We start from the raw sequence: 16099 nt of genomic DNA on the forward strand, positions 1-16099 counted from the left end.
GAGACTTACCCAGAGTTTTTAGCTCACTATCTTTCACAAAGAAGAAATATGCTAGACATATCAGTCTTTGTCCTGCCCTGGGGCAGTCCAGCACCGAAATGCTAGGCAATTCTCCTCTGAACAAGAGTACCAACAGAAACCCCAGACACGTGTTTCGGTCTAGTTGGACCTCATCAGTAGGGTGGATATGTGCCTCTCTAAGAATAGTGAGCAAGGGGTCCACGTCTGGATTCCCCTAGTAACTTAGGGTGAGACCCAAAGTTACTTAAATATGCAGATTAACAAGGGGGGTCCTGGGAGTCCCTCTGCCAGACATTAGTCCTGGTTACGAGAGACTTACCCAGAGTCTTTAGCTCACTATCTTTCACAAAGAAGAAATATCCTAGACATATCAGTCTTTGTCCTGCCCTGGGGCAGTCCAGCACCGAAATGCTAGGCAATTCTCCTCTGAACAAGAGTACCAACAGAAACCCCAGACACGTGTTTCGGTCTGGTTGGACCTCATCAGTAGGGTGGATCTGTGCCTCTCTAAGAATAGTGAGCAAGGGGTCCACGTCTGGATTCCCCTAGTAACTTAGGGTGAGACCCAAAGTTACTTAAATATGCAGATTAACAAGGGGGGTCCTGGGAGTCCCTCTGCCAGACATTAGTCCTGGTTACGAGAGACTTACCCAGAGTCTTTAGCTCACTATCTTTCACAAAGAAGAAATATCCTAGACATATCAGTCTTTGTCCTGCCCTGGGGCAGTCCAGCACCGAAATGCTAGGCAATTCTCCTCTGAACAAGAGTACCAACAGAAACCCCAGACACGTGTTTCGGTCTGGTTGGACCTCATCAGTAGGGTGGATCTGTGCCTCTCTAAGAATAGTGAGCAAGGGGTCCACGTCTGGATTCCCCTAGTAACTTAGGGTGAGACCCAAAGTTACTTAAATATGCAGATTAACAAGGGGGGTCCTGGGAGTCCCTCTGACAGACATTAGTCCTGGTTACGAGAGACTTACCCAGAGTCTTTAGCTCACTATCTTTCACAAAGAAGAAATATCCTAGACATATCAGTCTTTGTCCTGCCCTGGGGCAGTCCAGCACCGAAATGCTAGGCAATTCTCCTCTGAACAAGAGTACCAACAGAAACCCCAGACACGTGTTTCGGTCTGGTTGGACCTCATCAGTAGGGTGGATCTCTGCCTCTCTAAGAATAGTGAGCAAGGGGTCCACGTCTGGATTCCCCTAGTAACTTAGGGTGAGACCCAAAGTTACTTAAATATGCAGATTAACAAGGGGGGTCCTGGGAGTCCCTCTGCCAGACATTAGTCCTGGTTACGAGAGACTTACCCAGAGTCTTTAGCTCACTATCTTTCACAAAGAAGAAATATCCTAGACATATCAGTCTTTGTCCTGCCCTGGGACAGTCCAGCACCGAAATGCTAGGCAATTCTCCTCTGAACAAGAGTACCAACAGAAACCCCAGACACGTGTTTCGGTCTGGTTGGACCTCATCAGTAGGGTGGATCTGTGCCTCTCTAAGAATAGTGAGCAAGGGGTCCACGTCTGGATTCCCCTAGTAACTTAGGGTGAGACCCAAAGTTACTTAAATATGCAGATTAACAAGGGGGGTCCTGGGAGTCCCTCTGCCAGACATTAGTCCTGGTTACGAGAGACTTACCCAGAGTCTTTAGCTCACTATCTTTCACAAAGAAGAAATATCCTAGACATATCAGTCTTTGTCCTGCCCTGGGGCAGTCCAGCACCGAAATGCTAGGCAATTCTCCTCTGAACAAGAGTACCAACAGAAACCCCAGACACGTGTTTCGGTCTGGTTGGACCTCATCAGTAGGGTGGATCTGTGCCTCTCTAAGAATAGTGAGCAAGGGGTCCACGTCTGGATTCCCCTAGTAACTTAGGGTGAGACCCAAAGTTACTTAAATATGCAGATTAACAAGGGGGGTCCTGGGAGTCCCTCTGCCAGACATTAGTCCTGGTTACGAGAGACTTACCCAGAGTCTTTAGCTCACTATCTTTCACAAAGAAGAAATATCCTAGACATATCAGTCTTTGTCCTGCCCTGGGGCAGTCCAGCACCGAAATGCTAGGCAATTCTCCTCTGAACAAGAGTACCAACAGAAACCCCAGACACGTGTTTCGGTCTGGTTGGACCTCATCAGTAGGGTGGATCTGTGCCTCTCTAAGAATAGTGAGCAAGGGGTCCACGTCTGGATTCCCCTAGTAACTTAGGGTGAGACCCAAAGTTACTTAAATATGCAGATTAACAAGGGGGGTCCTGGGAGTCCCTCTGCCAGACATTAGTCCTGGTTACGAGAGACTTACCCAGAGTCTTTAGCTCACTATCTTTCACAAAGAAGAAATATCCTAGACATATCAGTCTTTGTCCTGCCCTGGGGCAGTCCAGCACCGAAATGCTAGGCAATTCTCCTCTGAACAAGAGTACCAACAGAAACCCCAGACACGTGTTTCGGTCTGGTTGGACCTCATCAGTAGGGTGGATCTGTGCCTCTCTAAGAATAGTGAGCAAGGGGTCCACGTCTGGATTCCCCTAGTAACTTAGGATGAGACCCAAAGTTACTTAAATATGCAGATTAACAAGGGGGGTCCTGGGAGTCCCTCTGCCAGACATTAGTCCTGGTTACGAGAGACTTACCCAGAGTCTTTAGCTCACTATCTTTCACAAAGAAGACCGATAGAGAAAACCGGGGATAATGAGAAAACCGGAAAATCTGACAAATCTTGAGAAGAATGCTCTTAACAAACTGGAAAGAAATCGTGCAATTGTTATCAAGGAGGCGGATAAGGGCGGAAATTTAGTGATTATGAACCGTCCTGACTACATTAAGATGGCTCTTAACCATCTTAATACTCCTAATTGCTATGATAGACTATTAAAGAATCCTAAGGAGGAAATTATTCAGGATCTTGGAAATGCAATAGTTGGATGGTACAGGCAAGGCCTCATAACTGATGAGGAGAAAAAATATCTCTTCATTCCAAAACCGATTCTACCAACTATTTATTTTCTCCCGAAAATACACAAACCATTTTCAACAATTCCAGAAGGCAGACCAATACTGAGCGGAATAGGCTGGGCCACGGAACACATTTCGGAATATATTGACAACCTATTCAGACCGAAAGTTACAAATGTACAAGCTTACTTGAAGGATTCAACCACAGCAATAAACATTGAGACTATTCCATGGCATCCGACTTATTTACTGGCAACCTGGGATGTGAAGGCTCTTTACACGTCTATAAGCCACGACCTTGCATTAGATGCAATTGACCATACCTTTAAAAATGAATTGGCATCCTATCTGCCATTTGTCTGCATGCTCAAAGAAATGCTTATGGCTACTCTAGACAACAGCATCTTTATGTTTGACAATAGTTTTTACAAACAAAAACGTGGTGTAGCTGTGGGAGTAGAATATGCACCGGCCCTAGCGAACCTAGTAATGGGCATGTTTGAAGATCTTAGGATTTACACAACCGAGACATACTGCCAACATGTTGTAAAATGGACCAGGTACATTGACAACGTTTTTCTAATATGGCAAGGAACACCACAACAATTAGAGCTTTTTCGACAGGAAATAAATGCCAATGATTTGGGTATTGAGTTTACAGGAGAACATAGTAATAGTGAAATTAACTTTTTAGACTTAACAATCTATGTATCAGGCAACAATCTGCAGACTCGAACATTTCGCAAGAGCACAGAGGTAAATTCTACATTACATGCGACCAGCTGTCATTATGCACCTGTTATTCGTAACATTCCCAAGGGCGAATATATTAGAGCTAGAAGGAACTGCTGTGAACAGACTTTGAGAAGGAATGTGAAATCCTGTCTACTAGATTCAAAGCTAGGGGCTATCCGAGAACAAGCATCAAAACCACTTACAAAAAAGCGCATCAAATGACAAGACTTCAAACACTCACACAACGTAAAAAACCAGTTCAAGGCAAGGAGGTACAATTTATTACCACCTTCTGTACTAATAACCAGTTGATGAAAAAAATCCTCAGAAGACACTGGGGCCTGCTTAAATTGGACCCACATATTGGACCACAGATACAAGATTACCCTTCGATAGTGTATCGACGGGCGAGAACATTAAAACTGAGCGTTAGCCCATCACTATTACCCGACGATAAGGAGGAAACAAAAGAGAACTGGTTACAACCCAAATTAGGGTTCAGAAAATGTGGAACATGCCCCATGTGTAGGCATGCGGCTTCCATGACTAACCATTTTGAGAACAAAGATGGCATCAAAATGAAAATACGTGAGCAGATTAACTGCCGTTCAAAGTATGTGATCTATGCGATTTTATGCACTTGCAGCAAAATCTACATAGGTAGCACGATCCGTGAAATACGCACGAGAATTTGTGAGCATTTGGCAGTGATTGGAAGTCAAGACAAAAATCTACCATTGGCGGAACACTGGCAGAGACATCATCAGATGGATTGCAAACAAGACATTAAATTCATTGGTCCCTTCAATGCCCACGCCAACCCTCCACCCTCACACCACACACCCACCACTGCTCGCTTCAGCTTTTCCAAAGTCTCTACTCCCGAAGTAGAAAAAATCATTCTCGGCCTTAAACCCTCCAACTGCAAAGGCGACCTCTGCCCCCCACAAATCATTAAAGATGCGGCAAGAGACCTCTCGCCATTCATCACCAGGCTCATCAATGCCTCATTCTCCTCAGGAACAGTCCCCAGTAACCTCAAAGAGTCTTGGGTCCTCCCTCTCCTCAAAAAACCCTCCCTCGACCCGTCCATCCCGACCAACTACAGACCGATTACCACCGTCCCATTCCTGCTCAAAATACTAGACAAGACAGCATACCAACAAATCCAAAAATATCTTGAAACTTACCACCTCCTAGGCATAAGACAATCAGGCTTCAGACCCCAACATGGGACTGAAACCGCCCTGATACACCTGAAAGCCCAAATAGACGCCCTTAGAGACAACGTGAAAACTGCATTACTACTCTTGCTAGACCTCTCCGCGGCGTTTGACCTAGTTGACCATAAAATCCTATGCAATCATTTAGACTCAGCTGCCCACTTCTCCCTAGAAGCCATCAGCTGGATTGAGTCATTCCTCAACAACAGATCTATGCGTGTCTTCTCCTCCTCTGCTGCCGCCGAACCCATCCCCATCACGTGTGGAGTCCCACAGGGCTCTTGCGTCTCCCCCACTCTGTACAACGTGTTCACGAAGCCCCTGTTTGACGATCTAGATGGCCTGGGTATCACCTACACCAACTACGCCGATGATACACAGATCCTCATCCCGTTGACGGGAGATTACAACCAGGATTTGGCCTTGGTGAACAAGGTGTATCTCATCATCCAGGAATGGATGGCTTCGCACAGTCTATGCCTGAATGATGACAAAACTGAACTCATCATCCTTGGTCCCACCTCCAATCTAACCAAACTCGACCACAACTACGCTAACTTCATCATAGATGGGAACCTAATCAAGGTTTCCAAAGAAGTGAAAACTCTAGGATTATACCTCGACTCCTCCCTAACCTTCCACAAACAGGTTAGCTCGATGGCATCCTCCACGGCCTACACATGTAAGCTTATAAGAGCAGCCAAACCCTTCCTTTCCACACAGAGTTGCATTACACTAGCCAGAGCCCTGGCATTATCCAAACTGGACTATTGTAATGCCCTCTACATAGGAGCCAGCAAGCAAATCACCAACAAAATTCAGACGCTTCAAAACAACGCTCTTAGGGCAGCGCTCAACATTCCCAGGAGGGAACACATTTCCAATATCAGGAAATCCCATAACTGGCTCAGCACAACAGACAAAATCCTGCTTAAAGTAGCATCGCTCACCCACAAATGCCTGAACAACGATGCCCCACGCTACCTGGCAGACAGAATACGCAAACACACCCCCAACAGAAGCACCAGAACCTCCAACGCCAACCTGCTCACTGTCCCCAGGTTCAAACGCACCAAAATGGGCGGCAACAGCTTCCAGGTGAAAGCACCTCAACACTGGAACTCCTTACCGCCATCTCTCAGAACACCCCAACCTTACTCACATTTTAGACGCAACTACATTCATTGGATAAAGAACACCATTAACACCTCTAACACCACACGGCTGCTTTCCGCTTTGTATGCTTATATGTACATTTGTAAAATATATGTAATATATGTAACTCTTTAAATATATGTACTGCATTATCTCCTTCCTGCCATACTGTATTCATGTCCTCATTGTCTAACTATAATTATGTAATGCAATGTATAAGCAACCTGTAACCAAGCTTTGAATAACCATGCTGCCCATGCGCCCTCATACCCTCGGGTCTGGTGCGCAATACAAATCAATAAACTCAAACTCAAAGGTGTCCTTGGGATGCCGAGGTGGAAATCAAGAACTCAGATTGAGACAAGAAGAAGCGAAATTAATCAAGTATTTTAGATGTATTGAAACGGGTTCAAACACAGACAATGTGAAGTCCAGTTCTTTCTAAGAAAAAATTGTGTGCACCAAAATGGACCTATGCCGCAATATGACCATATATGATATTTTGACATGCATTTGATATATTTTATGTATCCTCACAACTAATGTAACTATTGAACCATATGTCATTATTGTGCCTATATATAGGTAATTATTTTTATGCATCTACTCCTCGCATGAAATCTGATAATTGTTTAGATTTCCATGATATCAGGAATGTTCAGAAGAAAAATTGTAACTTTCAACTTATATTTGGCAACCAAATGTAAAACCAACACATATATAGCCAATTGATTGACTTAAATATTTCTTGAACACAATAGGAACTACAGCTCCCATAAGGCTTTGCGAGAATCAGACACACATGATAGCGCTATATATTAAAACAAAAGATATGTTTTATTTCCACATAAGTGAGAACAGGAGTACCTGTTTTTCAAACACATGTTCAAACCGCAATATCCAAAAACAATACATACATAGCTAATAGATTGCCTCAAATATTTCTTGAATACTGTAGGAACTACAGTTCCCATGATGCTTTGTGAGAATTAGACATATGTGACATCGCTATATAAAATCCAAAATATGTTTTATTTCCACACGTGCAAAAACAAGGGCACCCGTTTTCTAAATACATGTTCAAACATAAATAGGAAAAAATGTGTCCGTATAAATGCATTAGAAAATGAGAATGGAACTTTGAAAACAACACGATACAGATCTGTAAAGTCAAAGTATCCCAAAGTATGGCGGACAGCAGGAAGAATATGGAAAGCGAAGTAGGACAAACAGGATTTCCTTAGCAACAGAATACATACTCCCCATTTCGAATGAGGCGGACGCCTAGTAGGACAGGACGCTTGATGCCGGTACTGTGACTTTGCAGATAAGCACTAACAGAGCATGAGACCACCCATTGCCATTTCTTATCCAGATTGGATCCGCAAAAAAAGACGAGCCGGTCAGAACGGGCCGCATTGTTTCTTGAATGACAAAGTTAATTATGAAATGAACCGCTGTTAGGAAGCACAAGAGTTTATGTGTGAAAGAAGGAGGCGGCCATAGCAGGCCCCTATTTTTCTTTCAAGATGCATTAGGCATGTAGAATATATAGTAAAATGAAACGAAAAGACTAGATTTAATTCAATGTTGCATTCTATTTTATATAGAATCGTAAAACAAAGCAAATGCATCTATCGCCTAGTTTCAAATTTCTATCTATAGGAAAAAAACAATATTGTGAGCGCCAAGATGAGGGAACTAATCTATTCCCAATAATATCTTTCTTTATCCGACTAGGACGTACATCGTCCATGAGTCTGACGGGACTCCTTATGCTCTACACACGTTATTAGTGAGATCATGAACACCAAAGATTGGTAAGCTCCATTTTAACTAACACTTGCACCTAATAGACGAATGGAACCTTAGAAGACAAATAGCACTAACTCCACTGTTATATTTTGTTGTTTTTCTCTCCCTTCGTGCTATTTATTATTTCTTTTTCCTTTCATTTTAATACCCCCCTCCCTTCTCCCCACACACCACTGTTTCTCTCTCCTTCCATCTCCTTCGGAATACTAAACTATTACGTATGTATCAACCCTGCAACTGGACAATACTATGGTATGTGGTATTTTTGCTTTGCATTATATGTTTCAAAATAATGTCATTGAAAATTATAAATTTTTGATTTTCTTTTTCTTTTAAATAATCATGTAAATTGGTTTTTCTTGATGAATGTGGATATTATTATTTCTGTATAGAAAGTTATTGAAAGTTATTGCCCACATTTGAGAAAGGCAAATGAGTGCAGAAACACGTGTCATCAACATGGGCTACAACCAAAAATAAAAAAGCATACGAAACAATGCTTTATATATAAAAAAAAATCAAACTAAACTGGTCTCGAACAATATTTCTTGTGGCGCAGTAATGGATGCGTGTGGATTTTTCTAGTTTCACTTTCAACAAACTAAGTTAGGGAACTCTGGGTCTTCGTTTTCTACACACATCATTGCAACACGTTTAAGCTGTTATTTAAGGACAATAGTCGCGGAGGTCTAAGAGTGCGGTTAGAAAAAGCTCCCCAAGTTTGTATGCCTTTCAGATGTAACTGCAAGGGAAGACAGTGCTGATCCTAACCGACAGCACTACAGCAGTGTATTACCTGAACAAACGGGGGTGGGGGGACTCACTTTCCAGGGCTATCCAAGCTGTCCCAAAACATTTCGATATGGGTTCTCAAACACAAGATGTTTTTGTTGTCCTAACATGTTCCAGGGGAACTCAATCTTCTGGCAGACGTATTCAGCAGAGATTTTCCTCTGCCAGAAGAATACGAATGGCGACTGCACAAAGACATTGTATCCAACGTCTTCGCAGAATGGGGTTTCCCAGAGATCGACCTGTTCGCTACTCGGGAGAACGGCCAATGCCAAGACTACGCCTCCAGGTACCCCCAGAACCGATCCAAGGGGAACGGTCTCTGGATAACTTGGTCGGGGAAATTTGTCTACTCTTTTTCCCCCCGACTCCCCTTCTCAACAAGATAGTGCACAAGATGCACCAGGAACCAGTTACCATGATACTGGTGGCCCCCATGTGGGCCCGCCAACCCTGGTTCGTTCACCTGATGGAAATGTCCCTCTCCCCACCAGTCAAGCTACCCTGCCCGTACAACAGGTTGTTTCAGGACAGGGGAGAGACCCTGCATCCATGCCCACAAACTCTGAACTTAGCAGCTTGGCGGCTGAAGTCCTAGAGTTTGGACACCTGCAACTCCCTCAGAGGTGCATGGACATACTCTGGGAAGCAAGAAAACCTAATACACGTTATTGCTATGCCAGCAAGTGGAAAGGTTTTGTCATCTGGTGCAATTCCAAGGGCATCAATCCTATAGAATGCTCACTCTCACACATTGTGCTGTACCTAACCCACCTGCTGGACACTGGGTCAGTCTTCAATTCCCTAAAGGTTCATCTGGCTGCTCTGTCAGCCTACATCACATCACAACAAAAGGTGTTGTGGTGTAAAATACCAGTGATTAAAGCCTTTATGGAAGGGGTTAAGAGGATCTATCCTCCAATTTCTCACTCAGCCCCTGGATGGGATCTGAATGTGGTTTTGAACAGAATCATGGGAGCTCCCTTTGAGCCTATGCATAAAGCAAGCCTGAAGGACCTGACTTACAAGACAGCCTTCCTAGTGGCTATCGCCCTTCTGATAGAAGTTAGCGAACTACAGGCTCTTTCTGTTCTAGACCCCTTTGTTACAGTCCACAAAGTTAAGGTAGTTCTGCGCACACATCCCAGGTTTGCGCCCAAATTCATCTCGAAGTTCCATGTGAACCAATCAATCGAACTACCCACTTTCTTCCAGAACCCTACTAACGTGGCCGAAAGAATCCTTCACACACTAGATGTGCGCAGGGCAGTCATGTTTTACCTGGAAAAAACTAAACCACTAAGGAAGACTAAGCAATTCTTTGTTTCAGTGGCAGCTGGTAGAGTAGGGGATGCTGTCTCTAAATCAGCTATCTCAAGGTGGATTGTCAAATGCATCAAACTATGTTACACTCTTGCTAAGAGAGAACTGCCCTTCAAGCCTAGAGCACACTCTACTCGAGGCACTGGGGCATCCATAGCATTCATTGCAAATGTTCCCCTTGGGTCCATTTGCAAAGCGACAACCTGAAGTTCTGTACACACCTTTACAAAACACAATTGCCTAGACACTCATTCTAGGGCTGATTCTCAGGTGGGACACGCAGAACTAAGACCTCTTTTCTCTACTGTTACTTCTCACAACCCACCTCCAACTCCGGGTACTGCTCGCTAGTCTATGCACAGCGTGTGATTCTAAGCAGATTAACAAGCATCAGAAGACATGCATTTCTTACCGTAAAAGAATTTCCGATTATTGTATCTGCTTAGATTGACATGCGCCCTGCCTACCTCCCCGCTCGGGATGGAAGGAGCATAGATGTGTTACTACTTTCTCTCTTTATGTACTCACTCTCTATAGCCTTGGGTTCCCTCATGGCAGAAAAAATACAATCGGAGGGACCTCGGCGCTTGAGGGTTTTTGGGTACTACACACGTCATGCTAGGGATAGTGTTACAGACACGCCTATGCCGACGTTCTTTTTCGGTCCCCGAAAGACAAGATGCAATACTCTGCGGTTACCACTGGATGTCGGACCATATGCACAGCATGTGAATCTAAGCATATACAATCATCAGAAATGCTATTACGGTAAGTAATGCATGTCATTTGTAGGCACCTGGCTTTCAAAGGGGGTTGTGAAAGATGTGGCAATGAAAATACCTGATTTTGCTTTGCCTATTTAGCCAACAGCAAATGGTTCAGCATCAGGACCATCTTCTGCTCGGCCAATCCACCACCTGGATTCAAACCTTTATCCTGAGGTAGCCTTCCCTTGTGGTTGAGATCTGTGTGGTCCAGCTCCCCACCAGGGTCCCAATACACCAAACAGTAACTATCCTGAGTTCCAGTAAGCACAGAAACTGCATGTGAATCTCGTTTGGTCCTAACCCCCTAAAGGGTGGAATGCAAATGGTTCCACCATAAGATAGTAATTGTACCTATTTTTGAGAGATGAGGTATATAAACTATGCTGCTATGTGGACATTCCATTTGTGAAACATGTTATCCAGTCTCTCGCACTACCCTGCGAAGAGGTGAGACGAGGAAAGATGATCCTTAGGCCACTATACACAGGATTTTGGGGAAACCTTTGACACGCACTGCTTTTCTTCTCCTGAATTGAACAAGATGCATAGTGTGCCCATGGAGTCCCATTGAAAATGAAGATCTCTATTTCTCAAGTTAGTGATTATTTGATTAAAAACATTTATTTGTAAGTTTATCCATACAGTATGTTGCATGGGCCCAGTTACAAAATACACATATAATTGAATAATAGATTTTTCCACTAAAAGAATTCAAATATGTTTTTTAAACAGTTACAAAATACCCATATTATACAAAAATACGCTTTCCCACAGTTGCAAGGGATAATCGCCCGTACGTCAACATTTTCTCAGGTACCATATTTACCTTTTACAGTTAGTACATCATCCCCACGAATAGAGCAATGCACATTTTACATTTACTACTTAAGACTATTCTATTTGTTCCTTCTACACTATGATTTCCTAATGAAGTCTGATGCACCATAGTAGGGTTAACAGCTACGGTCATTGAGGTCCGTCTCAGATCATTAATCATCGGTTCCACCCACTTCCTTCTCAAGTTTCTGTATGGCAGACAGACAAAAAATGGTTTGTTTTCCACAATCTTGGGACAATACAAACACTTCTCATTGTGCCTGTCATCCTATTTGAAAGCCAGCGTTGGTAACAGTGCATTTCCAAATTTAAGCTTAAAGAATTATTTTTCCAAATTTCAAAACCTTAATTCAGCATAATTAAAAGATATTCTATTTATATTATTTAACTTGGTCTCTCGAGCAACCATAAACCTAACAGTCATGCTAGGCTTCCTTAACTATACTTTTTACTCCAGGTACCAGCTGTTCTGGTAGCCCCTGAATATACGGGAATCCTATATTAAATGCAACTGTTTTTATATAACAGAACCATGGAAAGTAATTGACTTGCAGTGTGTTTTGACACTTTTTTGTAAAGATTGGGATATGTGAAAATTTTGAGCCAGTAAAGCGAGCGTCTGATTTTGAACGTGGATAATATCCCATTTTCAAGCATAGTTCTGTATTTGGTGTACTTTTGCGGAAGAGAAAAATCCTATCCTCCTTCAGCTCCAACAACTTTTCAGTTTCAACTCTCCATATTTCTTCCCTCGATGATGTGTACTGACATAATCTCGTGTGTCGGGGACATAGTTCGTTTCTCCAAAATGTTTGCGGAAGTTTATTCTTGCTCTGCTCCCCCACACATTTGGCTCTTTATTCTTTATTCTTGCTCTGCTCCCAGCCTACATTTGGCTCTTTTCAAGCTGTTGTTGCTATGCTCTGTTTCATGCTAAGCAGCCACCCTAAATAATCGAACAAATATACTTCCCCTAACTTTTATTACCTGCAGAGTGATGTGATATATGATTTCGTTTATCACCGGACGTATATTTTCTTTTTTACCTGTATTTATCTCCAAGTCTTTCCTTTGGCATAAATGATTGTTACTTGTGTTCATAGTTCACCATCGCATTGTTGCGCACCCCATGGCTACGGCATAGCTCATTGTGAAAAAAAAGGTGAATAACTGGTCTGAACTATGTAACAGCTTTGAATGACATCCATACCTACAGGCCAGATTTAGGACACCAGCAGCTACTGGATGTCAAATAAAATCAACCTTTAGACTTTAAGGCCTGAAACTATGAATAGGAAGGAGCATTTCTATTAACTAAGCACTAAGCACTTTCAAATGTGGCTAACTCCTTTCAATGTCTCAAGAGTCTATAAGACACTTGAGAGTGTGGCAACTAAGTAGTTTAGGATGCCTTGACTTGACATAATATGAAGATTGGCTTAACAGGTTCTATAACCATGTTGATGAGCTCAGTGATTGCAACTAGCCCCATGCTTTGGGGAAAGGCTGACATTTGACCAATCGTGCATCACTTTTGATATTTTATGGAAACAACCTCGCCTTTGGTAAAGTGGATTATAGGTCTCAACATAATCTTTACAGAATTTTTTTTTTACAATCTTACTGTCGGCTCAATCTGATCCTTCTCAATATTGCACATGCAGGATGCATTTTGAAGGAAGGATATCAGTTAAAGGGACGTTTCACATCCAGGGTCTCAGTATATGTCAAGAGACGAAGATTCTGCAGTGGGTACTGAAGTCACCAAAACCCTTATCAAACGAGAATAACTTAATTTTGCTAGCATGTGGAACAAAAAGGAAACCACACTGATTGCAATATATCAGTTTTCTTTATATTATTTAATATTTTCTGATATTTAAATATGGTTTTTGTTGAAAATACATTAAATAATTTCATGTTTTTGTAAATGGATAAGAATGCACCCCTGTTTAGTGTAACCCTGTTTACTATCAAATGGAATCACTGTTTGTGTTTTTTTTTCCTTAATAGGATGCAGACACTTCTGATCGAGTTATTGCAGCTATGCGTTGGGGCCTTATTCCTTCCTGGTTCCGTGAAAGTGACCCATCCAAAATGCAATACAGCACATCCAACTGTCGGAGCGATACCATTTTGGAGAAAACGCTGTACAAGGTGAGTTTATGACAACTCTCACAAAAACAACTCCTTGACTGAAATCTCTGTAAACTGAAACTTCAAGTATCGGGCAGCTTTAGCAAACTCTTCCAAAATAATTCTGTTGGTACGTGATTCAAGCAACATATTAGATGACTCACTAAACAACATTACAACTGGATATTGTTTAATCATCCATAGTTCATGTGGAGAGTTGACAATTTACCCAAACACACTCATCAAAATTATTGTGATGTCTTTATTAAGCATCCATCTTAATCTGCTTGCTAAGATACGTCTCGGTCAGATAGCTCACGGGCAACTCGCTCGCCTTGGAATCAAGAGAATGGGGAACAGAGGTTCGATTCCCCGGGTGCATGCTTACAAACCTCTGGGAATTGAGTGGGTTATAAATAACCAATCGCAACCCTACACAGAAGCAGTGTTTCGAATGAGAATTACAAACATGCTACCTCACAGAAAAGGTGTGACTGATAGACTTGTGCATTAATACATGAAGCAGGGAAAAAGTAATTTTTTGGTTCTTTTAACATGCAAAAGATAAATAGTTTGAAGATCCTTTCCAGAGGTTCCTAGCAACCTTGACAGGAGTTCCTTCCTTGACAGGAGTTCCTTGAGACAGTCATGACGCAAGTGAGGATGTGCTGTCAGCTTCACTTGCTGAGCACAATGTGCATCCCCCGAATATACAGTCATCCAAAACATGCACTTATTAGTTTTCTGAATGACAGTGGGGGTCATCATGACCCTGGCGGTAGCTGGGTCATGAATTTACCGGCATCCAGCAATGGGGACGTACCGGGGCATTACTACCCCGGCAGACCCGCTACATCCCCATTGCCGGGTGCCGGTAATTATTACTCTCCATTCCCATTTGAGTCCAATTGGACTCAATGAGGAGGCGGGATGCACCGGCACCATTCATGAATCTGTCGAGGTCTGCTCGTCAGACCTGGCAGCATGAAAGGCACTGCGAGCCGAACTCGTAGTTTACTGGTCCGGTAACAAGGGTGCCGGTAGCTTACCGGCACCATTGCTACCGGACCAGCAAACTTGTAATGAGGCCCAGTATATTGAAAATACGGCACTGAGAGCTGTTATGTTCTTGTTGGCGGGCGGCCATCATGGTGCGCCAAAGGTAGACCTGCAGCAAACCGCCTTCACCAACAGATTTAAATGGCAGACTGCCACAGATTGACTTCCAGATCATTGGGATTAACCTAGTGCAGTGCTGCCATTAAGAGGGCATCTGTAGACCCTACAATTAATGCATACACCTATTTTAGAAGGGATATCCAGCCATAGGGCCGAGTACTCGACTATGCTAGTGGTCGAGTGGATTTCACAAACCCTGCACTGTCTTCGAAGCTTTACATCAGCATATCAAACTCGATCAGACCATCGTCCAGTTTGGCTTCATATGCACCTCTCGTGTGCCGCAGAGGCAGGCCAAGCAAAATGAGCAGGATGAAAATGATGATGGCTGATGTTTTTTTTTAATGCAATGAGTTTTCCAACTAATTAGCACGATCAAAGAAAGTGAGCAAGCCTGAACCACATGTGAATAGGTCTATTTGGTGCATTGTACAACACACATTTCAGGAGAATTTGGATAATAGGCCATAACCATTACCAATGGTTCTGTAGGGGAGCCTGTTAAATAGTACTATACCTCAGATGCCAGATCACCAACAGCACACACTAGTGTCTCACTGCAGCAATAATTATGCTTCACAGCAACGGTCATGTAGACTCTTGAAGAAACTTGAGCTGGTAAATTTGTGACATCTGTAGATTCTTTTTCATTTCAGACAAGAAACACATTTCAAACATGACCTTGAGTGATCGTATGTCTAAGTCACCAGCAATGTTTTAAAGAGCTTTTTTATGTATCTTCTTGAGCTCAGAATAATTATGTTCTTTGTTCATTCATGGTGCCAATGTCGTTTGGGGTGGCAGCAGAAGAAATACCATTCAGGTTTTGCTGGAAAGAAAACCACTATTTAATGGGAATATAACTATTTTTATGTGTTTGTAATTGAACTTGCCACTGTTGGTTACCTGGCTTTAATTTCCCTTTCTGTCAGGCTGCTTTAGTGTTTTTTACAATGCTGTTTTCTATCCCGGGTGGTCTGCAGAGAATCAGCTAATAGTGGTGGTAATTTTCTTCCCCCACATTAATGAAACTGAAGTGTCTACTGTCGGGGAGCCAATCCAGCCTCAGGTTTGACACCCTTTGTTGCAGCAACATCTGGATTTCTTTTCCCAGTCTTTATGCCATCTCTTGCCATTTGGCTTCCATCAGGACAGTAA

General features: G+C 42.8%; 1 protein-coding gene across 2 annotated transcripts in view; it reads left to right on the forward strand.

Moving 5' to 3' along the window:
- HMCES (5-hydroxymethylcytosine binding, ES cell specific) overlaps positions 1 to 16099 on the forward strand; it is a 212105-nt gene that overhangs the window by 64849 nt on the left and 131157 nt on the right. For both annotated transcript variants that reach the window (XM_069643345.1, XM_069643346.1), the window contains exon 3: positions 13640 to 13783. In XM_069643345.1, the coding sequence (XP_069499446.1) occupies positions 13640 to 13783 (144 nt within the window). The remainder of the gene's footprint in view (positions 1 to 13639; positions 13784 to 16099) is intronic.

This window comes from Ambystoma mexicanum, chromosome 2p (assembly GCF_040938575.1).
Source record: "Ambystoma mexicanum isolate Mex_15411 chromosome 2p, UKY_AmexF1_1, whole genome shotgun sequence".
Lineage (NCBI taxonomy): Eukaryota > Metazoa > Chordata > Amphibia > Caudata > Ambystomatidae > Ambystoma > Ambystoma mexicanum.